Source organism: Thrips palmi, unplaced genomic scaffold (genome assembly GCF_012932325.1).
Source record: "Thrips palmi isolate BJ-2018 unplaced genomic scaffold, TpBJ-2018v1 HiC_scaffold_7, whole genome shotgun sequence".
NCBI lineage: Eukaryota > Metazoa > Arthropoda > Insecta > Thysanoptera > Thripidae > Thrips > Thrips palmi.
The window spans coordinates 1,722,684-1,749,192 of record NW_023144634.1 but is presented as its reverse complement, the minus strand read 5'-3'; the positions used below and the strand labels follow the sequence as shown (position 1 = coordinate 1,749,192).

Here is a 26,509-nt window from a genome sequence, read left to right as displayed (position 1 = left end):
CGGAGAATCCTCGCAAAAATTAACAGAATTTCCCATACCTTTTTGCCACAGTGGGGGGTGTGGTGTGTATAAATTTTGCCCACCTACAGGGGCATGTGATGCTGGTTGCCTACTATCGAGCGTTTAGGGACCCCCCTGAAGTTGCCGAGGCCCAAACGTCCCAGATGATTCAAAATATCCCCCCCGGCTTTAAGCCCAGGCTATTTTGTAGATCCACCGAGAACCCCACCACCTTCGGAAGGCATTGACTTTCGGGCTTGGCCTAAAACAATGGCAAGCTAGGTCAACTGGTCAGAAAATCAGTTCGGACGCCTCTTATCGCATGGAGTGTCGTAACCCAGACAATCTTTGTTTCTAATCAGTGCGCGTCACGGTGGCGTGTAAGTGTTGGTGCTGCTCAGTCCACCAACGCGCCTCCGCCATGAGCACACGGAGCAAAGGTAACGTGGTTTCTGCTTCGGATGTCAAACTATCTTCGTTTTGATGACGAAAATAATACATTAATTCTCTGCTAAACCGCAAGTTGATGCGTTTTCACGTGTGGTAAATGCGAGATGTTTGAAGATGTGACTCTTAAAACTACGCTATATGCGATCTGCTCACCAGTGCTGTCAGAAAAGTAGGTGAAAAAAAGCCCGCGGCGAACATATCATCAGCAGTGGTGGAGAGTTGCCTAGAAGGCAGGAGGACTGCTGCCCGCCGCACAACAGTGTGTTTAGGCTCCTTTTGACCTACTTTTCTGGCAGCACTGCTGCTCGCCGTGTGCTTGCAGGCTCCGGATTTTGCGAGGCTCGGGAACTGTCGTCTTTCACCGTGTCTTGTTGATCAATTCCGTTTTTTAAGCGAAGTTTACTTTATCACACCAGAGATGGCAGCAGTGTGTCATGGGGTCGTCCACACCCGTAATCACGTGTTTTAGGACTTAAAGCCCCCCTCTCTCCCCCATGTGTCATCCATCAAACGTCGTCAACGGCTAGACACCTCCCTCCCTCCCGCAAGATTACGTAATCAAACAAATTTGAGAAATATGGTAAGTGCTTGCAGACACGGTAAAACACTACAAATCCAAAGGTCAGACTTCTCGCCACTCCAGAGGCAAGACATAAAAGTCTCGCCAAGATTTGGTCAGACCTGAAAGTCTCGCCAAAATTTGGTCAGACAAAAAAGTCTCGCCTCAAAACGGTCATACACAAAAGTCTGACCCCAAAATGGCGAGACTTTTGTGTCTAACCGCATGCGCCGGACGGTTACGGCCTAAAGGCCGTGGTCAGGCACAAAAGTCTCGCCATTTTGGGGTCAGACTTTTGCGTATGACCGTTTTGTGGCAAGACTTTTTTGTCTGACCAAATTTTGGCGAGACTTTCAGGTCTGACCAAATCTTGGCGAGACATTAAAGTATTTTGGCGTGAAGTCTTTCCATCCAAATTGCAGTGAATGAAAAAAAAAGAAAAGACTTTTTGAGACTGGTCTTCAGATTAAAAGGAATGAAAACTTAAAGGGTGAACAGCGTCGTAAATTCAAAGCTTAAATCTTCGACAGTTCTTCAACTTGGTAGTTATTTTTCAGTGGAAGCTGAAGCAACAGAAATTCTTTAAAACTTAAGTTTCCGACTGCTTCCAGTTCAGAAGCATAGGGCATTTTCGGATGAGCCTATTTATGTATTCTTCTTCTTTGAGTGAAAAACGTGCCTGAATGGTTACTTGAGAACCAGGGTCTTTAATGAAAATAAGGAAATATGTTGCAAAAGTGGTAAATTCACAAGCCAAAAGGCGAAATGATCCACAATTGATAGGACCCACAATTGATTCACTGCGCTACAGATACTGCAGTTTTCAGAATTCCGAAAAATAAACTCGAAAGTGAAATCCTTATGTATTTTAGCAAAATCAAATCCAAATTTGAGCCTCGTACAGCTGAACCATAACTGGTTCCAAAAATCAATTTTGGGCCAAAACAGACTATTTTGAAAACAGCCGCAGCTTAGTAAATAAGGATATAAGACGGGGCTACTATTCTGCAATACTTAGTCCAATGACCATAATGAAAGGACACACAGGCACTTTTGTCATCAGGTCACAATGTAAGCCCTTAATTTGGAATTAAAAAAGTGACCCACAATAGTTTGTTTTTTTTTCCCTTAGGCCAAATAATTTGCGATGTGACGTAATTGTGACGTAAGCTGGTTACGTAATCGGGACGGTTAGCCCCTCTCCACCACGTAATCGCAGGTATAAGCCACACCTCCCACCTCCCCCATCGGTGATGACGTAATATGTGGATGACCCCCCACCAAGGACAGTCGGTTCACAACAGACCTCAAACGTGCACAAAATGACTGCTAAACAGGCCATCTAGTGCGCGTTTGACGTCCGTTCGTTGTGGGCCGACTTTCTTTTGTTACACTGCTGGCATCCCAGGTATAGGACACTTGGGCTCGGATTATTTTATCATTCCAATTTGGATGAGGAAGGTTTCCTCATTCAAATAAAGGTGTTGAGGGATGTATCACCCAAATTTTTGTTATAAAGAATACCTCACCTATTTTTCTTTATTTTTTTTTATGCGCATGGTGTCGGGCATGTTATGACAAGTCTAAAAAAAAAAATTGGTGTGAGTCGGACATGCATGGTTTGGTCTGGGTGCACCTTCGGTTGTGGGGTTTTCTTGCTCAAAGAGCCTTTGCAGCGAACGTGTTAAGTAAGAGTAAGCTTCAGACAAGGACTCAATTTCAAATGAACATTTTTATTCCAAGTGAACTTTTACATAATTTGATAAAACAAGGCATCAAGTTTTAAATTTTAGAAACCTGCATCACTGTTCATTTTTACACTATTTTCTTTTTTTGCAACCTTACTTATCCCGCCAAGAACTGCTGACTAGAATACAATACAGTAACATTTAAAGGACTTGACACTCATGATTGGAGGATTGATGTATCAAAAATTGGAGTTATCTTCTAATCGGTTGGATTAGAGGATTACGCTCTATTGTATAAGAGCCCCAGAAGGTTCGCAATATAGAGGAATGGCATCTCATCTTTTGTGCATTCCACTAAAATCTGGAGGACGGTTCTCTGGGTGAGTGTTTTGACTCCCTTGTCCATGCTTCGCAGTATTCGGAGGCCTGGGCGTGGTTATCGCGTTGGTGGCCGTGGGACTCATCGTGTACTTCACGACCCGGGGAACAGACTGCCCCGGCCCTGCAACCGCTTCCCCTCCTGCCCCTTTCACGGAACCAGCCGCCCCTACAACCCCCGCCCCAGCACCAGAGGGGCCCGTGGTACGGGTGCAGCAAGGATCTCTCGAAGGACTGAACAAGTGGACTCGAGGGACGGGCGCCAATCACGTGCAATATGCGGCGTTCTGGGGCGTGCCCTACGCCAAGCCTCCCGTGGGACCTCTCAGATTCAAGGCTAGTGAAACCTCTGGGTTAATTAATTTATATCAACTTGCTCACTAACATTCGAAGAGTAAGACATCTGACCAATTTTCGGCGACACAAAAAAGTGTCACCGCAAAAATGATCTAGGGATGTGCGAATAGTTCGGTATCGAATCGAATCAGGGATCTCTTTGCTTCGGCCCCAAATATTTGAAATCTCGAATCACTTCAGTGGTTTGTCTTCAAACTGGTTGCTCGGGAACGGTTGAAACTCACTATTTTTTTGTTAGCTTCAATTCGAATTCAATTCGATTCTGAATCTTTTTAAGTTCGATTCGACAACTTTTTCCAGATTCAATAATTCGAATACGCTTCGGAACTTCTTTTTAGATTCGACTCGAGTTCGCTTCGAAATGAAAATCCTTGATTCGCACATCCCTAAAATGATCGTATACTAATGTATCACCGAAAAAGGGTGACTCCAATGCATGACCGAAAATAGGTCAGACAACAGCGAGACTGGTGACATAAAATGTGTCAGTACAAATGTTTTGTGAGACGTCACAGTTTTTTTTTTTAAATTTGGGTACTCTTTTTGCGACTTTTTCGTACAAAAACTTGCTCTAAAAAGACAAGTGCAGATTTTCGTTCGGAAATCGTACTGAAAGTTAATCTGCACGCTATCTGTGACGTCTCGTCCAAAATTGTGCTTAACATTTAGTGTGGGGCCATTGTTGTCCTTGAGGAAATATCACCCTTTAACGGCGGTACTAACGGTATCACTCTTTTTCAGTCACTCATATTTTGGCCTTTTTCAGTATCAACGATCCTCGGGCACATGCCTCTCACCCTTTAAAGTGCAGGAAGTCTCACCTTTGGATTTTCAGTGTGTCGGACTTTCACTTTGTAACGAGCTTTGTGCAGGCCCCGAGACCGCACCCGGCGTGGACAGGAGTGCGACCGGCCAAGCAGGCAGGGCCCAGGTGCGCCCAGGGCAAGGACGGCGACCTGGAGGGCAGTGAGGACTGCCTCTTCTTGAACGTGTTCACCACAAACCTTGTAAGGGGCGTCCACTAATAGCGTGAAGTGTTCACTGAGACTAAACGCGTCATAATTAGGACTTTTTTTTTGTGAAGTTTTCCTTTTACTTGATCATTACACACTTTTAGGCGAGGTATACCTTATCACCCAAATTTGGGTGAGGATTTTTGGCGAGCGATAGCGAGCCCATGCCGTTTTTGGGGGGTACCAAAAAGTGACGGGTCGTGCGTCTGTCTGTGTGTCTGTAACTCACTCACTTTTCTCAGCAACTACCTCACAAATAGTTTAAAAAATTTCGCACCAAAAGGGCTCCAAAACCCCCCCCGGGGGGATTTTATTTATTTTCACGATTACTATTTTTTGAAATATTCAAAACATTTTTTTAAATTAGGTTCTTAGCGTGGTTGGGTTGGCAGGGGTTTGGCATTCGTAGCAATTTTTCATACTTGGGGCCCCGCGACTCTCAAATACGGGACCTAGAAAAACTTTGGCAAAAAAAACAAACTAAAGAGCAAAAGGGGCTTAGAAGTGAGTACGGTCATAGTTTTTCGATATTTTAGAATGATTGAAACCCCTCCGGAGTTCAACTCAGTGAAATACGGAAAATAAAAGTGACAATTATTACGCGTTTCGTCCGTCCGTCCGCCCCTCCCCTCCCCCGCTACACCGCTACAGAGGAATTTTTTGGTCAGTGGAGTGTGTTTGATAATTGCAAGAATGATTTGGTTTTTTTAACCCTTTTGGGAGTGTATTCCATTTTTATTCTAAACACTATACTTTTTATTTGTTTGCTTTGCTCAAAAAACAGTTAGAAAATAAATTAATACATTCTATAAGTACACTCTGGACACTTATTTTGCGAAAATAAATAGCTTTGCTGACTCTTGGCACAGACTCTGGGAAAAGGCTTCACTGCAATGCTGTAAGTTTACTATAGTACTAACCTTAAAGATAACCATACGGTGAGTGAGTGTAGCGCATACAAGGTTTGACATTGACATCTGATTCAATGAGACGATTCAGTGACTTGATCATATGATTTCATGAGACGATTCTTTTAACTTCATCATACATTGTCTGCGACAACTGGTTTTTGTGTCGGTCATGGTTTTGTTGGCCTTTTTTTAATTTACTTAGAATGTTAGGTAAATAATTTTGCTATACTGTTTCAAAGATTAAATATCACATCATGACTATCATAATGAATAAGATTAACTTGCGTTAAGCAAAAAATGGGGTCGACATCAGATTTTATGGAACGATTTAGTGGGTTGATAGAAAGGGCTTCTCCATAAAGTAGTTGCAATCAGCCTGCCTGTAAATGTGTCTTTTTAATTAATTCAGAAAAATCAATATAGTTTCATCCGCTAGTTTAAAATAAAAGGAAGCATCCGCTAGTTTAAAATAAAAGGAAGATAAAAGGCTAGGTATTACTAATAACATTGCGTATTCATAAGTAAAGAGATATCGAATGGTAATTGAGGCATTTGTGAATCGTATTAAGCAATTCAATGCTGGCAGTTGAATGTTACCGACTGAGTCAGGGTCAGGTTATGGTACGACACCGTGAACAGGAAACACACTTAGAAAATTTCGTTATGTTAACAACAGCAGACCCATACTTATTCAAATAGAATTACATGATTTTGGGCCAAATTTCCTCGGTGAGTCATTGACTCCTACAGTATTTGGGTGCTGATCACGAAAATGACTTCCAATTTTATCCCAGACCTTTACTTTTCCAAAAACTACCCAATTTGGACCAAAATTTTTAAGCCGAGTTTTTCATAGTTTCTTGCAGTTTTTGGTGTGCTGATCACGAAAATGACTTCCAATTTCATCCCAGACCTTTACTTTTTCCCCCAAAATTTTCCAATTTCGGACCAAAATTTTCAAGTCGAGTTTATATAGTTTCCTGCGTTTTGGTGTGCTGATCACGAAAATGACTTCCAATTTCACCCCGACCTTTTCTTTTCCCCAAAAATTTTCCAATTTCGGACCAAAATTTTTAAGTCGAGTTTTACATAGTTTCGCAGTTTTTTGGGGTGCTGATCACGAAAATGACTTCCAATTTCATCCCAGACCTTTACTTTTTCCCCAAAAATTTCCAATTTTGGACCAAAATTTTTTAAATTGAGTTTTACATAGTTTCCGGGAGTTTTTGGTGTGCTGATCACGAAAATGACTTCCAATTTCATCCCAGACCTTTACTTTTCCCAAAATTTACCAATTTGTGACCAAAATTTCAATGTTTATTTTCCTATCGTTTCCTACAGTTTTCAGTAGGATAATCGCAAAAATGACATTAAGTCCGGCCCTTTTGTTATGGAAGACCCCGTATTGGCCTTATTTTGCACATATCTTTCACCATCTCCTTTAAGAATGTGTTCAGACGCATCGCTCGCCTACTACGCGCCCAAACTAAACGGCGCGTACCCCTAGTATACTCGCCCAAATTTAGATGAGGAAGGGTTTATCAGCTACCTTTATGGTCAGATAGCATTCTCACTCAATTTTAGGTGACGATGGTTTCCACGCCAAAATTATGGTCATTAAATGATTCTCACTTAACTTTAGGCATTATAGAATCCCTTGCCCAAAATTTTAGTACTGATTATGACTCTTCCATTCTCATTAGTTTTTCAGTCAAATTTGAGTGAAAATCATTTTATCACCAAAGTTTTGGTGAGGAAACCTTCCTTACTCAAATTAATAAAACCACAGATTTGTCGAGCTTTCCTGGAGCTGCCTTTAGTGCAGATCTTTGTGGTAGTATACTCTGAACAGCTGCTCCACCCTTTACCCAAATTTTTGTGATAAAGGAGACCTCGCCCAAAATTTGGAATTGAGCCAGTCTCTTTCAGTCTTAGTGCTTTTTGGCGATTTTTTTCACGCTCACCCTACACATACAAAATATTGTACAATTTTTTACAAGTCGAAAAAGAGTTTCTGTAACGATGAGCTTTCCGTACGATTTTCGTAAGAAAAAGTGGACACATTTCTGTTATAAATCTGTTCAAACTTGAACACAAAGTTCACAAAATTCGCTCAAAATAATTAAGTGTGTGAAGCAAAAGACATTGTTCGATTCCTAGTCGCACTAAACTTTCCTTGCATCGTCAGAACAAGTCGCAGAAGCAACCCGTGTACGTGTTCGTGCACGGAGGCGGGTTCCCATACGGCGCGCCGACAGTAACGCGCTTCGGACCAGACTACCTGCTCCCCCACGGCGTCGTCGTGGTCACCGTGCAGTACAGGCTCGGCGCTCTCGGTACGACACTCTTAAAAATATTGTTGCTGATTTTTTTGTTGACCAAAGTTGTTTTGAGATGACTTAATTTGTTCAACGAGATGGCCGTAAATTTGTAGCCATTCTTATGAGCATCATAAATTTTTGTCATTATTAAAATAGCAACAAATAAGTCGTTTTCAAACAAGTGTCGAGGTTGGTAATTCTGTTGTTGTAAGATTGCATCCGCGGTGCACTGGAGGTCATACGCGGCCATACGCCGTATGGCCCAGAACAATTTTTCGGCCGTGCGTATGGTCCAGGACATTTTCCCCACCCATACGCTCATTTTTGGCCAGACGCTGGCCATACGCTCGACTTTTGGGACCCAGGCGGGCCATTGTCGCCTCTGCGTGCGTTTTGGGCTTGACGCCACGGAAGCGGTCAATGCAGATTGTGTACTGAGTACACAGTTGAGTTTGCGGATAAAATTTCGATAAATTTCGGTCGAAAACTACTGAATTTTGAGAAGAATTTCGATTTATTTTAATAAATTCCAAATCTTTGGTAACGTTTTGGTGTACAGTGGCTGGAGTTGGTCTCCTTGTTTCAATCAAGATCAATCTAACATTATGCTTCGCATTGTCACGGTGCTATGCACACTACCAGCGCCGGGCCCGGCCGGGTGGTCGGATTCTTTTGCTAGTGGTAGCACCCGCCAAACCTCGCCTCCTTTTTCAGGTTTCCTCAGTCTCGACACGGAGGAAATCCCCGGCAACTGCGCGCTCAAGGACCTCGTGGCGGCCCTGCAGTGGGTCCACAACAACATCGCGGCCTTTGGCGGCGACCCCGACAAGGTGACGATCGGTGGGCAGTCTTCCGGCGCGTCCTTGGCGGGCTGGCTCACCAGGCTGCCGGAGATGAAAGGTACGGGAGTGCATGCACAGTACACTGAGATTCCAAACGCTATGAGTATAGCACGTATGGTGCAAAGCAGATGAGATATCGCACCATAGGTGCAATGCGTCCCGAAAATGCCCTATGCTAATGCATGGGAATGGGGAGGCATTGCACTTCATGTGCAATGCTTTTGCATTGCACCAATTGACGCTATACTCATAGCGTTTGGATTCTCGGTGTAAGCACTCCACTACAGAAACTCAAATGCGTGCGAAGCGCGCTCAACTAAGTCAACTAGAGGACACGCTTCTTCGCTGCATGCGTGCTATTAAGTCTCAAATGGCAGATGCAGGTGGATTTGTGAGGAGAGACAGAGACACGTCTGGACTGCAGACTGTATATTTCACGAAAAGACAGACTGGACATCCAGAAGGCAGTGACTGCTATTCACTACGCAATACGTGCAACCATGAGTGTGCGCCCGAGTGCCTTGTTGACTCCGTAAGTTTGCAGAGTTAATGTTATGCGGTGAGAGGCAGCACCAACAAGGTTAAGATTTTATCCATAATACATGAGAAATTTGACAAAATATCTTCCAGGTACACTAAGTTTACGAAGGTAAGTTCCTTTCATTTGTCCCAAGCCCAAGATTCGTGGTTTTAGGAGGGAACAATACTCTTAATCGGTTACTCCCATTTATAAAATTCTTCTTGAAATAATAGGTTTTGTACTGCGATGAATGCTGGAAACCGCAGTCTTTTAGTTCGAAAATTGTGGTTTCAAGAGCTCACGAGCAAACTTGTGCGTGGCAAATACGCCATTTCCTTAACTTGAACCACGCTTATCTACGAATTAATTAAAATTTTTGAAGCCAGGAACAGGTGGAACATTAAACTCAGAAACCGCTTCTTTAAAAACTCTGATTTTTTTAAATCCCAGGGTGTAATTTTTGAGCTACACCAAGAAGTTTTCGCTTGGAGATGAGTCGCTATGGCTGGAACTGGAAGAATTTCTACACCGCTAGTATTTCTGTACTTCAAAAATGACTCCAATAATTGATTTTCATTTTCTAACATTGTTTTAACCATGGTTTCAACTCCCAGGTCTTCAACACAGATTTCTCTGTTGATGACTCAAAGTGTCATTTGCACTCAACATGTTTTCGCTCTCGGGAAGCGAGCGTCTTGTGATGACGCCATGATGCATGAGGGTAGTTCTTTCTCAAATCGCACGACCCCCGAAATCGATGTCTCGGATTCGGACCAAACTTGGTGGACTCATTGCTTGGGTCACCAAAAAAAGTTTTCTGACCACGAAAATTTTTTTTTGCTCTAAAAATATTTTTTTCCCCTAAAAGTGTTAAAAAATGGGCCAAAACTCGAATTTTCGTCCGATTGACCCTACATTAAGCAAAGTTGTTTTTTCAACGTCTTTTGATCTTATTCTATCCTATTTTATCCTATCCCACTCAGAAAGGATTTTAGCACCCATAAAAACCATGAAAAGCGACAAAATTTTAACGTTTTCTTGAATACCCAAAAAATGCGTCTGAATTTTTTCATGAAAATTTGTTTTTAGATTCATCTTTTGGTCCTCTAACATGTGTCAAAAAATTGGGAGAGTCAAATTTGAATTGCCTTTAAAATAATTTTTGCCATTTTTTTCATTGAAAATTTTCACTGAAATGACTCAATTTATCAAGTTTTCAGCAAGACTATTCAAGTCTCATGGCTCCTGGGTCCTCCTGGATGTGCAGGGATGTTGGAAATGTATGACTGAGTAGATAGTAGCTTCAAGATATTTATTATTAATTATTTTAGATGGTTGGGTTGACTGGCAATACTGGTTAGTTGGCGAATTCATTCTGAAACAAAAGAACGGAATTGTTACTAACAGCCTATTTCAGACTTGATGGTCCCTCTTAGTAGAGAAAGTGTTTAAGGGTTGATAGGTGATACCCAAGCAAGCACTATACACAATGGGAACCATATCCACCAACCATCCTTAAATGATCTGCAGAAATTTTCCTGAGGCGCCTGGTGGGTAGGCAACCACAGCAGCTTGCTGTGCGTTGGGCTGCCTAGCCACCAGGGGCTTGAGGAAAATTTCTGCAGATCATTCAAGGATGGTTGGTGGATATGGTTCTCATTGTGTATAGTGCTTGCTTGGGTGTCATCTATCCACCCTTTCACACTTTCACCACAAAAAAAAAACAGTCTAAAAGAAAATTAATTAAAAATCATACCATCATCATCTTCATTGGCGTTATCAGGGTCGTCTGGGTCATCCTCATCTTCAGCTTCCAGTGGTGGCTGTCCAGTTCCACCCATTTCTGAAATGGGAAAAAATAATTAAGGAGTATACAAAATAGAATAAAGAGTGCAAGAGATGTTTTATGTTTACTTATAAACTAATTTCTTACCTTGATATAGCTTTAGTTCACGGTCAGCTTTGTTTTTGTCAAGGACTGGGACGGTAAAATTTTGTCCCCTTCCCTTCCTCTGGACAGGCACGGTAGTTGCTAATACATAGCGCCAATGGATTGTTGCTTCATCTGCAATTGCTGGCCATGTGTACGCCTTCTGTCTTCCTGAGGGAGTCATAAACTTCACTGTAAGATCTTTGGTGTCATTATTCTTGCTCAAAATTTGAGCCACACACCATTCATTTTGCCGTACTACCAAAACATGATCTTGAAGCGATTCCCATGGAACAAAGAATCGCCTTTTGAACAAAGGCATAGTAACTTGATTCGGGGAGGCAGAATACCTTTTAAGAACTATGCTTGACTCTGAGTCAGGAGTGGCTGAGTGATATGAAGCAATGCCAGTGATATTCAGAACATCTTTTGCCCGTTCACCTTGCTGCTGGAGATCTTCTTCAATTTCTTCAATACTGACAATTTCTGTTGTGATATTAGGCAAGTTTTTTGCCCATTCACAAAATTCTCGAGCGTTTCTGATAAGTGCAGCTTGCAAAAAAGTGCCACTCAACTTTAATACCAAAATCATTTTCATGAAGACATATATTTTGAATATTCTTCCTATTCTTATATTGAGCAGATGCCCCATCTGAGAAATAAAATAGTTTCTTGCATTCTATATTATCTTCAGCCATTTTTTTCACTAAAAACGGCACAAACTTTTTCTGAAATGAATGAAAAGTGGTTGTTGAATGCTTCTTGTGGTCTGTCACTGCTGCATAGCTCACACTTTTAAGCTCTGAATTCACTTTATAATAAGCTACAAAGGGATGAATCGTGATCTGCTCATTCGTCCAATGATAGCCCTGGATTTCATTTTGCATCACGCAGGAATAGTTTTCCGCAAAATCGCAGATAACTAAAGCTTCACCTTCCTTCAACTCCTGTTTAATTTTTTGATAGTGGGCTGACTGCTGCTTTGTGATGAAGTGGTGAGGAAGAAGTTTGAAGAGTAATTCCATAAAGTTTTCCAAAAACTCATCAGCTGGTTTGATTACCTTTTCTAGGTGATATCTACCTCCAACTTTAAACCAGCCTCTGTATGCTACAGAAGTCAGCATAGATTCACTCAGTAGCCTTTTGAGCTTCAATTTCAGCTCATTACTGGACGGGCACTGTTTGCACTGTCTCAAATAGCACTCAGGGCGCTTTTCTTCACAAATTAATTCATCCAAACAATCTTTGAAAGTTTGAAGAGGTTTCTCTTCATTGGTAGATGCTTCTTTAAAGCGAGCCCCTTCAAACATGAGGTTCACCGTTTCATGATAAATACAAACACAGACAGAGTGTGTACCAGGCGACCCTGACAGAACGCAATGCTTAGGTCTAAGCTTAGCAAACTTGGAAAAGCTATGATGGTTTTCTTTGCTATGGCTGGTAATGTAAGCCTCATAAAGTGAATCAAGGTTGCTGAGGAGTAGTCTCTTCTGCTTCTGAACCCTCTTGCCGTCTTCAACCACACTTAGTCCTTGCAACCTGGCATTAACTTGCTGCTAATTTCATCTAGCTCGTAAAACGCAAGAACTGCTTTCACTGTGGCATCACTGATGGGGCGACCCTGTTTCTGACCTGGTGTAACCAATACTCCATTTTCTTTAACTAATTTTTTTGTGAGCCTTATTGTGTAGTTAGTGACATCAGAGCCAAATTCTTCTTGAATTCTCCCTACAGACCATGAAGGCGGTAAAGCTGACAGCACTAAAACTTTATCACTAATGCTGGTGGCGGAATTGAACTTGACCTTGAGCAGCTTCAAGACCTCGTCAAAGTTGTCACAGTCTTCTTTGAAAGGAACTAAGACTTGATTTTCTCCTGCATTCTCTTGAAGAAACTCATGTATACAAGAAACTATTTCTTCAAGTTTAAGTGATCCATAAGTAGCTCGTGATTTGAGTCTATCTTTATCCACTGCAGAGCACGCTAATTTTCTTAGTGCAGAGTTCAGAGCACTGAGTGCTTCTTCAAATGGAACAAAGCCCGGAGAAGATGATGATGAAGTACGGGTAGTACTTGTACCAACACTTGATGGAGACGAATGTTCGGGTTCTGCTGGCTTGGTGGTTCTTGGCCGTAGTCGAGCTGGTACTGATGGACTCCCCATCAGATTGAAACATACAACAGGAACATTTTTCTGGTTGATCACATCACTTCTTTCTTGCAAATTAATCGCTTCTGGTTCGATGACAGCAGCCTCATTGCATCCCTCACCAGCAACTCCTTCGTGTCCCTGCCCAACTTCTTGCACATTAACTTCTTTTTGTTCCCCACCAACAGACGGCTCCTGTCCCTGGCCAACCTCTTTACTATTGTCAGGAGTGGGATCAAGAGACTGGGACGATTGTAGCTCCTCTTCGCCACCGACCAGGTCCCACACTGCCCGAAAACACGCGACGCACAACTTTTTTCCAGGCACTAGCGGGAAGGTTCCCTTTGCTTTCCTGTACAAAGACAGAGATATTGTCTTGGTGCCTTTACAGGGTTTTAGAACGTGTCTGTTTGGGAGCGGATTACAGCACAATGTTTGACGGCTCTCGTAGAGGTTAAGGTACGCTAGCTTGTGAGTGTGGCAAACGTTTCTCAGCCCTGATCTCCCACTTCGGAGTTTTAGCAATTTCCACTCATCAGTAGAAAAGTTTTCTTTGGTTTCAATCGACGGAGAGCAATTGCCACCAAGGTGTTCTCCAATAGAACACATTTTACACAAAAACAAACAGACAGTAGGGTGCGACTGCGTGCGACTGTTGCTTCCTACTGCTACTGCCACCACCGCAGCAACTCTCTGAATGTAAACACAGAGAAAGGGCAGCCAACCTGCAAAGTCAAAATAAGGCCAGGAAACTCACCTTGGTGGCGTGCTTTCGCTGTCAGTTATGTTGGCAACTGTGAGGAGGAGCTCCAGCAGAAGAAACCCTAAGAGAGGGAAAACCACTGGGGAGTCCTGGTGTACTTTTAACATTTCACATTGTCCTCATTTCTCAATAGATTAAAAATTATTTAGTCCAACAATATGCTGCAACATGTTCAGGCTACTATCTACTCAGTAATACATTTCCAACATCCCTGCACATCCAGTAGGACCCAGGAGCCATGATACTTGAATAGTCTTGTTGAAAACTTGATATATTGAGTCATTTCAGTGAAAATTTTCAATGAAAAAAAATGGCAAAAATTATTTTAAAGGCAATTCAAATTTAACTCTCCCAATTTTTTGACACATGTTAGAGGACCAAAAGATGAATCTAAAAACAAATTTTCATGAAAAAATTCAGACGCATTTTTTGGGTATTCAAGAAAACGTTAAAATTTTGTCGCTTTTCATGGTTTTTATGGGATGGCTTTACTGTATCCCCGCACGCCTGAACCAAATCATTATTTATCAATTTACTCATAGAACATAAAATAATTATCAAAATTACAAAATTATCTGAAATTATTACACAATATTGCTAATTAATTGAAATTAATCAGTATTTTTTCGATTAAATTATTGTTTTATCTCAAATGTTTGCAGTAAGGTGAGGCTAGCCTGGTGGACTGCTCCCAGGCGGGTGAACTGACAGCGTGACTCGAGGCTGAATCTGGTTGTGCCTGATATTTGAATTTGAACCTAGCCGTCGGGCGGGAGGCATATACACCTGAAACTAGAAGGTCCAACCTATCCTAACCAAACCTAACGGACTTGCCACAGATCTTACCGTACTCGCGACAGATCATACTCTAACGCGATAGATCTTACTCTAACGTGGCACATCTCACGCTACTCGTAACAGATCATTCTCAAACGCGGCAGATCTTACGCTACTCGTTACAGATCTAACTCTAAAGCAGCAGATCCTTTGCTGCTCGTGACAGATCACGCTCTAAGGTAGCAGATCTCACTTCACGTGACAAGTTCTTAGTCTTACGCGGCTGATCTTACGTTTCTCGTTACAGATCTGACACTAACGCGGCAGACCCTGCGCTACTCGTGACAGATCCTACTCTAACGTGGCAGATCTTGCACTCGCGTGACAAGTTCTTTCTCTTACGCAGCTGATTTTACGCTACTCGTGACAAATCATAGCCTGACCCAACAGATCTCTACCGCCACTCTTGCAATGTCAATTCACCCACCTGGAAGTTGTCCACTCAAAGCATCGCCTTACTCCAAACGTTTGAAATTCAAAAAAAAATTACTTGTATTAATACTGATTAATTTTCATTAATTAGCAATATTTTGTAATAATTTCAAATAATTTTGTAATTTTGATGATTAATTTGTGTTTAATGGGAAAAATGATAAAGATTGATTTGGTTCAGGCGTGCGGGGATACAGTGAGCCACTCCCGTTTTTATGGGTGCTAAAAATCCTTTCTGAGTGGGATAGGATAAAATAGGATAGAATAAGATCAAAAGACGTTGAAAAAACAACTTTGCTTAATGTAGGGTCAATCGGACGAAAATTCGAGTTTTGGCCCATTTTTTAACACTTTTAGGGGGGAAAAATATTTTTAGAGCAAAAAAACAATTTTCGTGGTCAGAAAATTTTTTTTGGTGACCCAAGCAATGAGTCCACCAAGTTTGGTCCGAATCCGAGACATCGATTTCGGGGGTCGTGCGATTTGAGAAAGAACTACCCATGAGGCATTGCGCGGCCTTTTGCAGGTATCATTCACGGGGCCACCCTCATGAGCGGTTCCCCCTTCCACAACTGGGCCTACACGGAGACGCACGTGCAGACGGCCCTCCAGGTGGCGTCCAACATCGCCCACAAGACCGTCACCGACACCAAAGACGCGGAGCAGTACTTGATGAACGCGTCCATCGAGGAGTTGCACGTCAACGCCATGCTCGCCATCAATGCAGTGGCGGAGGTCAGCCCTTCGAGGGTCTATCAATGAAACTTAACTTCAGCTACGCTGCACAATAAACTCTTGAGGACTTTTTAAATGCATAATTATGCATTAAAAGGTCGACAAGAAGTTAGTGTGTACAATGGATAATGCGAAGCAATCTTTCTTCATAGTGCGAATCTTTTACGTATCATCACTGAGATTCCAAACGCTATGAATATATGGCACGTAGGGTACAATGCATTGAGATATCGCACCAAACGTGCAATGCCAAATTGCATCTTACGTGCAATGCGTCCCGAAACTGACCAAGCATTGAACCACTTGACGCTATATTCATAGCGTTTGGATTCTCACTGCAGTGATCGTTGGGCTGAGCTGAGCGGTGGGCCCCTCGGGAAGGGGTATACCTCGGTGGAAGTATAACCCATTCGAGTTTGATGAAAGTTAGGATTGTAGCCTTTTGACGAAGCATAAGTATTCTGAAGACAGGTGAAAATATGTTGCGGCATAGCTCGCCGCTCGGCGTCGTCCTAAAACACAAAATCAAAGAAAACTTGCACTGAAATTTTTTTCGTAACTTTACTGAATGTTTCGCTACGAATACTTCGTAAATCTTACGAATAGCTCGTAAGACTCAAAATACGAACCCCTCGTAAAACACTTAATACGAATTTTTCGTGACCTTCTTCTTGTAATAGGCTAAAACGGCTCGAAAGCTGCCAAACTTTCGTAAAATAACGAATTATATTCATCGGAACATTTATCGTAAAATTGCGAATATATACGGTACAGACAAAATGTCTTATAAGAATACTCATACCAAAAAAAAAAAACAAAAAAAAAAAAAACGAAAAATTCGTAAAATTACGAAAAACTTGTATCACAACGAATATGTTGTATTTAATTTTCAAAACATCCCTAAATTTACGAAAATTTCGCAAAACTTTTACAAATTATTTGTTAAGATGGATGGATTAAAGAAGCACTCTACAAATCGAAGAGCGTAGATTGTATGCTCTAACTGCAGCATACCTGCAAGGACGCTCTAGCTGGCGCATGCCTGCCAAGCATACACTTACTAGTGCATGCCATGTACACGCTAACTGAAGCATGCATCTAGTGAAGGGATAGGGAGTTGCCTGCATCAGGAAGAGTGTACCTGGCATGTATGCACTAGTAAGTGCATGCTTGGCCTAGCATGCGCTAGCTAGAGCGTGCTTGCAGGCATGCTCCGCTTAGAGCATACAATGTACGCTCTTCGATTTGTAGAGCACTTGTTCCTGCATTTTACGAGATACTCAACACATTTTACGAGTAATTCGTACAACGACGAATCATTCATAAAGTTCACGAAAAACTCATCGTCAAATTGTTTGAAAATTACGACTTTTTTCTGAGAATATTTCTGTCCGATTAATTCGTACTTGTACGAACATTTTTTTAAATCAGTGTGTGCACGTTTCATGCCGTGTTTCATGCTGAGGGTGCTGTTACAGTCTCAGCCAGAGGTGCCCGTCGTCCCCACCCCCGAGAGGCGCCCCCGTGTGTCTGGCGGAGAGCCACTGCTAATCGTCAAGGACAAAGAGAGCTACTTCCTGCAGCCGGAAGCGCCGGCCATCCCCATGTTGATTGGCAGCACCAACAAGGAGATGCTTCCCTATTACTACAGCAACAGTGAGTAAGACTAGGACTCCATTTATTTGCTTAGGGTTTGGATCTTAAAAAAGGGCAATGTCACCTAACGTTGTTGTTATAAGTCACCCGTTGCAACAATGTTAGGGGATGGTTGTGTCCATGGAACCTGGAGTACACTCCTTATTCATGTGAACGATTAGTGCACACATCCTGACGTACTCTACAAATCGAAGAGCGTACAATGTTTGCTTTAACTGGAGCATGCCTGCAAGCACGCTCTAGCTAGTGCATGCCTGCCAAGCATGCACTTACTAGTGCATACATCGAGGGGTGAATCACTTGTGTACTCATGTGTACAAATTAGTCCGTACTCAGTGTACTCCCAAGTTAAAAAGGGGCGAGAATCACCACTTTTTCGACCGATTTGGCGTTGAGTGCCATTTAAAACGCTAAATAAAGCCTTAAAACGTTTACAAATATGAAATTTATGAGTAAAATATGGTGTACTCACCCGTACTCATGTTCTCATGTGTACATCAGAACGCCGAGTGATTCACCCCTCGGCATACATGCCATGTACACGCTTCCTGATGTGGGCCATTCCCTATCCCTTATGTACTAGATGCATGCTTCAGTTAGCGTGTACATGGCATGTTTGCACTAGTAAGTGCATGCTTGGCGGCAGGCATGCTCCAGTTAGAGCATACAATGTACGCTCTTCGATTTGTAGAGTAGGCCATACACTAGTGAAACAAAGGCATAAATCGTTAATGCCTTTGGGAAGGGCATTAAAATTTTGCTTGAAATTCCTATACCATTTACGCCCTTCCCAAGGGCATAAAACGATTTATGCCCTTACAAGGGCGTAAAAGAGTATTTATGCCCTAAAGGGCGCAATTTTTATGCCTTTGTTTTACCAGTGTAATGTCATACTTGTGTGAGTGTGCGATCAGTCACTCCTTTGGATTGAAAGTGTCGACGTACTCCGCGGATTTTGCCCTCCCTGAATCGCATTTAGGCACACTTGGTCATTGTCCAACCAAGTATAAGTCAAGGCTTCCAAGTGCCAAGAACTCACCTAAAAAAGCGTACAAAGGGAGTGGTTTACAGTTTCTGCCTGAGGAAGCGACTGGGGGGCCGACAAATTGCAAAGTACAAGGGGCAGAATGGCGGGAAGCCCCGCAATGCACGGAATACAACGTTTGGGTTTCCCAAAGGCGGGACCCAGGAATAGATGCCCTGCGGTCTGGAAACACAGGGACTCGCGAAGCCTGTTAGACAGACTCGCGTAAACCTACTGTACTTGTGAGAGTGTGCGATCAGTCACGTCCTACGATTGCAAGTGTCGACCACTCCGCGGATTTTGCCTGGCCTGAAAGCATTTTAGGACACAGCTTGGTCATTGTCCAACCAAGTATAAGTCAGGAGGCTTCCAAAGTGCAAGACACGGGGTCGACACTTAAAAGCGTAGCAAAGGGAGTGGTTTACAGTTGTGGCTGGCGTAGGACACGACTTGTCGACACTTGCAAAGTGCAGGACATAATGGCCGAAGCACGCAATGCACGGCAAAACCAACGTTCGGGTTTCCCAGGCGCACCCTGGAAAAATGCCCTGCTCTGCAAACTCAACAGTGTACTCAGTACACTCTCTTTAGAGTGTACTCAGTACACTCTCTTTAGAGTGTACTCATGAGTACACTATCTTTAGCGTGTACTCATGAGTACACTCTCTTCAGCGTGTACTCACAAGTACACTCCCACGAACGTGTACTCAGCTGCATGAATTGTGCCGACTTAAGCACACTCTCGTTAGAGTGTACTCAGGTAAGCACACTTTCGTTAGAGTGTACTCAGCTAAGCCTACTTTCGTTAGAGTGTACTCAGCTGAGCACACTCTCACAGGAGTGTGCTTATGAGTACACTCCAAATAGAGTGTACTGAGCACTCTGTACAGTTTGCAGAGTGTTTTTCCAGGGTGCGCCTGGGAAACCCGGACGTTAGTTTTGCCGTGTGGTGTACTTGGCCTACACTTGAACGAGCAGTGCATCTTTTGTCGTGTGTTCTTTTTTCTGAAGGGCTGATGCCGGTAAGGTGCGTCATTTAAACGATGTTTTTCCTTTATTAGACCCACGGTCAGAAGCCAGTATCGACCAAGAGTTAGTCGATAACATAGCCCACCACGTCCCCAAGGACCTCCTCCCTTACCAGGACACGCGGAAAATTCTGGGCCTGCCTGATGTACAAATTGACTACAACACGATACTTGAGGAAGTGAAAAAGGGAGTACGCGAGGCGGCCACGGTGACACCTGGCTGCGACCTTGGATGCACTCTGAAGACGGTGAGCACTTGCAGTGTACACGGTAAAAACGGTTCCTGGTTTTCCCCGGAACTCCCTGGAAATCGTCTGTATCTTCACTGTTGGCTGTGGGAAAACCAGGAACCGTTTTTGCCGTGAAGGGACGATAGGGTGTAGGGATACCAGTACCGGGGCCTTTTCTTGCCCGCCGACCAGACTTTCATTTAGAAACTTCCATTTTAAGTGTTTTCTGGCTATTCAATTTGATAAAGTTTGTATATACATTATCATTAATTAAAACGTAAGATTTAACTATAATTAATTTTTTTTTTAGACATTTTGAAACAGAAATATTAACGACGCGTCCTAAAAGAATAATCCTAACTGTCAGGGTAGATCCAAGACAATCCTAACTGTCAGAGCAGATCCAAGACAATCCTAACTTTTCGTCTCAATGCAGAACCAACCTAACTGCACATCACGTGGAAAGCGGTGTTTTCTCAAAGCCCGTGACGGCTACATACCTCATAAAATTACTCACCGAAGGGCTTGTTACGAAGTTTCATCCTAATATAAATACGTGGACATTGTATTTCAGCTCTATTGAGATTCTCTGATTTGCAGTGAAGATACGTCATGAACACTTTTAGGTACCTCTGCAGTTAGGATAGTTTTAAATCTGCACTGACAGTTAGGATTGTCTTGGATCAGCTCTTAAAGTTAGGATTATTCTATTCGGACGCATCAATATGACCAATACGTGACTTCAGAATTCAAAGAGATTTTCTTGGGATACTCTAGTGTAACAAGGAAGAGCTTCTCGCATAAAACCTGATTAAGTATTTAAAGCTTACGTAGTACAAACTAATTTACTTTGTTATTCGAAGAAATAGTTTTTAAATTACTTAAGTGTTTTCTTTGTAAGCTGATGTGAAGCTTAAAATACTTTGTGATAACAAGCTCCTTTTCTTTGTAAGGCTTAAAATAGTTTGTAGGGCTTTCTCAGTGTTGATCGTACTCATCGTCGCCCTCACACAGAGAAAATAAAAAACCCGATTTGCAGGCCAATTTCAGGCCCTTGCTTCCGTAGGGCCCTTTGTTTCATTTCCTGTCAATTTGCGAATTGTGAGATTTCGTCTATTTATAGCGGAACATTTGGTGGATCGTGCTGCCTTCTACTTCGTAGTGACCTCCTTTGACCGAGACCGAATTACTCACGCTGTCACTTCCGGATTCCATTCGCAGTACTTCGACAACGTCTGGCAAACTACGGATATGCATCGTCTGGCGATGTTCAGGGCCAAAGAAAACCAAGCGGAGACTTATCTCTTCAAATTCAGTGTGAGAACGGACGTGAACCAGCCCTTGAACGTCCCGACGGACATCAAAGACGGTAAGGACGTCGGTGGGACTCTTCAGAAACGTGTTGTAAGAACACTGATGTTGTTAAGTTATCAAACTTAGCGGAACATCTCGTTATTGCTCACAAGTTGTAAGACTCAGGTTGTGATGAATAGGTCAGTAGAACAAGACTATCGTCGAGCCTCCAAGTAGGTCTTCGCCACACTTTAAACATCGTCATTGTGTTGCAATTTAACAAAGATCCTTGAATTCTTACAATTATGAATGCTCTGCAGAGTGTACATGGTCGGCTCTGGACTCTGTCGAAGAGTGAACCAAAGAGTTGACGCCTACTTTTGTCTGTTTGACAGGCAAGCTGTAAATGAATGTGTAAGTGGCAAGTAAATTTGCGGCTATCCTTCCCCATGTAATAACGTAGGCGCATTAGTGCATACTCTCTTTTAAACAGCATGCCTGTCAAGTCGGCGATAGTAAGCGTTAACCTCCAGGTTGACTTTTTAAGAGTCAACCTTGTACTCTCTACAATTTGCTTTGAGATTCAGCGGCATTGTTATCACAGAAAACCTGTTGAACGGTAACATCTCTGTTTTTAACCACTATGAAAGTTTTGACACCGGACCAGAAAGTGGGTTAACACATAAGAGTTGCTTTCTGATGGATTTTCTATTCAGACACGCAACAGCAACGTTCTCATTTAACAACATTCCTCTAGATAATTGTGTTGTAATATATGCTGTGGATTTTTAACAGAGCATGTTATCATTTTTGCAGTGGCGACTCACGCGGACGACCTCGGATACTACATGACAAGACTCATTGACTTAGACCCCAAACAGGACGCTGACTTGGCTATAAGGAGAGTGACCGCGCTGTGGACGAACTTCATCAAGTATGGGTGAGTATAAAGGCGTGCGAGGCGAGGCAGAGAGCGTCCGCACACATCATCAGCGCTGTTAGGCCGCAGCAGACCTCTAGCGTCCGCACACACACTAACTATAACACATGCACACAGCACCAAAAATCACTGACAGATAAGAGTTGACCTGTACTTCCACTTTTCGTTCAGCCGCTGTCATTAGCAGAACACAGGATGAAAGAATCACTTCTGCAATTTTGAGGTGAGGTATTCTTCATCGCCAAATTTTGGGTAAGAATATAATCTTCACCCATATTTTGATGATAAAGTATACCTCGTCCTAAATTGGGTATTGATCAAGTCTTCTTCATTCTCATTAAAGCAGCGTCCAATTCATTGTCAAAAGAATGGGTCTCTTATTCTTATTCGGTGATAAAGTATAACTCGTCCTAAATTGGGTATTGATCAAGTCTTCTTCATTCTCATTAAAGCAGCGTCCAATTTCTTGTCAAAAGAATGGGTCTCTTATTCTTATTCACCATGCGGTGAACTTTAGTCTTTTTCACTTTTGCTTACATTTAACGGGACGAGCGTTTGGACTCTCAGCACTTGTCCGCATTACCGCAGTCATTGCAAGAGCACGTTGGAAGTGTCAGCATGGTGTCATAATCGTTTTAATGTGCACTCTTAAAAGCCTACGAAAGCATTTGCTTCAAAACTACAAAGAAAATAAAGGCGTTGTAGAATTGCTTCATATTATGAAGAAATGCTTCGTATTGCGAAGGATTTTGCTTCGTAATACGAAGCATTTCTTCGTTTTACAATGCCTTCATTTTCTTCGTATTACAAAGCGGTTCCTCGTCAAGTTTTTACTGTGTGAACCAGCCTTAAATTAGCTTGTTCACGTTCCGACTGTTGTGTAAACCAAAAGGATGTTTTGTCCTTTTTTTTCTAGAAGTGTTACAGTTTATATGTTTGTGTGCCCGCAGCAAGCCCGTCCCGAAAACCGACCCGCAAGTCCTGACTACAGACTGGCCTCCCAACACCTCCTCTGGCAACGACGTCACCTTCCTAGAGATGAAAACAGATGCATTTTTCCTGCGTCAAGAAAGCTTCAGCGGTCCGATGATTCAATTCTGGCAGGATCTGTACCATAAATACAGATCAAAAGCTCCAAATCCCGTCGAGAAGCAGTCAGTGCGAGCGCCGGGTCGGGAGCGCGGTCTTTGAGCAGCCTGTGGTTCCAGACAGCGGTTTGCAGGACAAGCAGACACGCTGACGAGAGAGACTCTGTTATGAAACTATCACTTGTCACTTTATGCAGCTGAAAAAGTTACCATGATTGTCGTTATCCTGGATGCCGAGACTGAATTCTGATACTCACCCATTTCCGTTTCTAAAATAATCGCCCCCTTGCAAAATAATAGAGAGGGGTCGCGCAGTATGTGAACACAAGCACATGAGCCGTATTAAATAAACTATCATTTCGACACATGGCGGCGAGTGAAACCGCGCTTTAAGCCACCGACCGTGTTAACTTATTGATCTTTTTATCTACGAGTCCAGCCACTTGTGGTTTTTCCCTGACCGATAGTATAAGGGACATTCCATGTGAAGTCAACCAGGCCTTAGCCACCATGGGCTCCGATCAGGTTCTCGTTTTCAGGGTTTGTTACCCCTAAGGCCCCATGAAATAATCGGTTTGCAGTCCGGTCCCCCAGCCCCTGGGCTATGGCCAATTTACTTTTTGCTAAATATTGGAACAATGCAACTTTGGAGAGTAATATCTCAGCAACCATTGGTCGTAGATCAAATCCGAGACCAGATTTGGAAAGATGATGAAAAGATTCATTGTCTTTAAAGATATTATGTCCAAAAACTTTTAATAACTTTGAAACTTTAGTAAAGTTTTAAAATAAGCGCCATTTCCTAGATCCTCAACCGATTTGGACCAATCTGGGCTTAAAGGATAGCTAAACCCTTCCCTAATCCAAAAAATGTGTTCGTCTTCGTTCCCGGGAACGAGCCATTTTCGTTAACCCCTGCAATTACGTATTTCACCAAATTGTAGTGACGGCCGCACTCGCTACCACGCTGGACGCTCTCTTAGGTGTTTTCGGCTCAAATCAAGCTTCCGGGTTGCTTTTCTAACGCACTAGTGACGACAGGATGGCCTACCTGCACTGTTAAAAAATGATTGTACAGAAACAATCAGATGAGTGAAAATTTAGTCGTTCCAAAACATAGAATTTCATCATGAACCAAAGCGAAACAAATGTCGTTGAGTCTAGTAAGCGACATTTTGTCGTTGAAGAACAAAATTCTTGTTATCACTCTTTACGATACAATTTGTGTGGAAACAAACATCTTTTGCAATTATCTGCTCAATTAAAGCATATTAGGAATAATCATCTATTTTGTTCTTTTACGTCATATGGAAATTACTATTGTTAAAAAAACCATGCAAAATAAATTTAGGGACAAAAGTACTCTATGAATATTGTCGCAGACATTACAAAATTTCTTTTGGACTTTCAATACTTGTCGTTGATGTATTATTGTTGGTGCGTTATTACAAGTTAGTCGTTGTGAAATTATCCCTTAGTTCCAATACGACTACGGTTTAACAAGCTATTCGTTCCACAACAAATCTTGGCGCTAAAAAAGTTAGCGATAAATGTGTCGCTAAGTTACGACAAAATTTTTATCAGTGCGGCCCGCCTGGAGAGTGCGACAGGTAGCGCGCTGCGGTCGGACCAGGACTACACCCCGCCGTGATATATCTAGAGGTGGGGGTAGGTGTTGTTAGATATTGTTGCTCGGCAGGGTAGGGGATGTTTCAGGCGTTCCAGTCAGCATTTGGGTAAAAATACATGTTTGAGTTCTCTGTGTCAGTCTTGTGGTTTTGTACTGGTTCTTCACCAATTTTCCTTTAAGATTTTACAGCACGCTTCAACGGCATTTTGGCATTAATCTGAAGGCATACCATAGTCAATAACATTGAAGATAGAGGTTATTAGCACTAGTGAACACTACTAACCTCTAATTTTAAAACTAAACTTAACCACGGTAGCGACGCACGAAACGCTCTCCAGAGGTTGCCTGAACCCCCCAACCCCAACCCTGATCTTGATCCCCAGGACAACCAAAATGTTAACCCTCTGCCTACGCGATTCCAAGCTGCGGCCTCAGAGCATTCTTTGAATGTTCTAAAAATCCCTATAAGAAGAAACTGTTTTATTTCCACCCACCATGCCTCGGAGGGATCAGCGAGCCGTTTACAAGCGCGGGAAAAAGTTCCTTCGACTTATCACCACTCCGTCGGCGCGTGCTGTTCAAGGTGTGCTCTAGCGGGCCGAACGCGTGAGGGCGCGTGCACCGCGGTTCACCCGGGTTCACCTCGCTGACAGTGCACTACTCCTCCTTAACGGCTAGGCCGATCTGGCTGAGACTTTGCAGGCTCATTAGGTATGTTCTTGGCTCGGTACACGTGAAATTTCACCATTCTAGCTCAACTGGTTCAGTTTTTAGAGCCGAAAGACACCTAAAAAACGGCGAAAAATCGAGTTTTCTGCAGGTAGATTTCTCCTGTCTTGATGAAAGGGGGGTCTGGGGGCAGAGCCCCCCAGGCTCGACAAGCTGAAAAGTTACAAGGGTTAATATCGTGTAATTTGTAGATGAAGCAACTCTATCTAGAATGAAGGGGGGCTGGGGGCGCACGGCGAAAACGGTACCTGGTTTTCCCAGGAGCCCTATGGTGAAGACATAGGCGATTTCCAGGGTGTTCCTGGGAAAACCAGGAACTGCTTTTACCGTGCGGAGTTCCTCAGCACGCAACAAATTGGAACTGATGATGGACAAACATTGCCTGCCGAGGACTTCCCGTGGTCCGATCTTGACCAAATTCGATATGGAGCCTCCTTGGGCGATCCTAAGAACCGCCCGGTGGCAGCAAATCCGATCCGAGCCCCGGGGGCGCTGCTGCAGGTGCATCATGGTCCACACGGGGTCGCGGAAGATTTCGGCAACGGGTACAACTAGCAGGGCATGTAGGGGTATTTTTGGAATCAGGGCGACAAGATAAAACTAACTGTGCCAGTTTCAAGCGAATCGGAGAAGTTAGGACCCGGGTTCAAATCCTAGCGGGGTTTTGAACATCCTTTTTTTTTCGAGTGTTTGCATTGTTTCTGATGTTTTTGAGGGTGCTGATGACGAAAGTAACATCTACTATGACTCCAGACTAAGGTTCAAATCCCGTCAGGGTTAAACATAGGCAAAATTCGCACATCTCTTAGTGCACGGGACGGGCCAAAGTTGCCGATGTATACCGCTACTTTTCCTGTTATTCATACAAAGCACTCCCCTCCCCTCGAGTGGCCCTGCCCTGGCTGCGCCACGGCAGCAATTCATTCTTTCCCCAGACTCCAGTGTGGTCATTTTCCCCCTCCACTTACGCTACAGCAACTGGCGACGAGGAGCGAAGACACGATGG

At 43.0% G+C, this 26,509-nt stretch overlaps 1 protein-coding gene across 1 annotated transcript; it reads left to right on the top strand.

Moving 5' to 3' along the window:
- Positions 1-339: 339 nt before the first annotated feature.
- LOC117652287 (juvenile hormone esterase-like) lies at positions 340-24,506 on the top strand. The gene is made up of 11 exons (XM_034397083.1): positions 340-440; positions 3,113-3,411; positions 4,305-4,439; positions 7,545-7,692; positions 8,392-8,577; positions 15,677-15,885; positions 17,364-17,541; positions 19,627-19,841; positions 21,045-21,192; positions 21,933-22,056; positions 23,007-24,506. Exons 1-11 carry the CDS (start codon positions 422-424, stop codon positions 23,245-23,247), a joined length of 1,902 nt encoding a protein of 633 aa, XP_034252974.1. The 5' UTR covers positions 340-421; the 3' UTR covers positions 23,248-24,506.
- The last annotated feature ends 2,003 nt before the right edge of the window (positions 24,507-26,509 follow it).

What these genes read in the sequence shown, in the direction of transcription:
- LOC117652287 (XM_034397083.1), top strand. An exon ending in ACGTGTTCACCACAAACCTT is followed by an intron (nt 4,440 to 7,544) that starts GTAAGGGGCGTC and finishes TTGCATCGTCAG; the next exon opens with AACAAGTCGCAGAAGCAACC. An exon ending in CCCGACGGACATCAAAGACG is followed by an intron (nt 21,193 to 21,932) that starts GTAAGGACGTCG and finishes TCATTTTTGCAG; the next exon opens with TGGCGACTCACGCGGACGAC.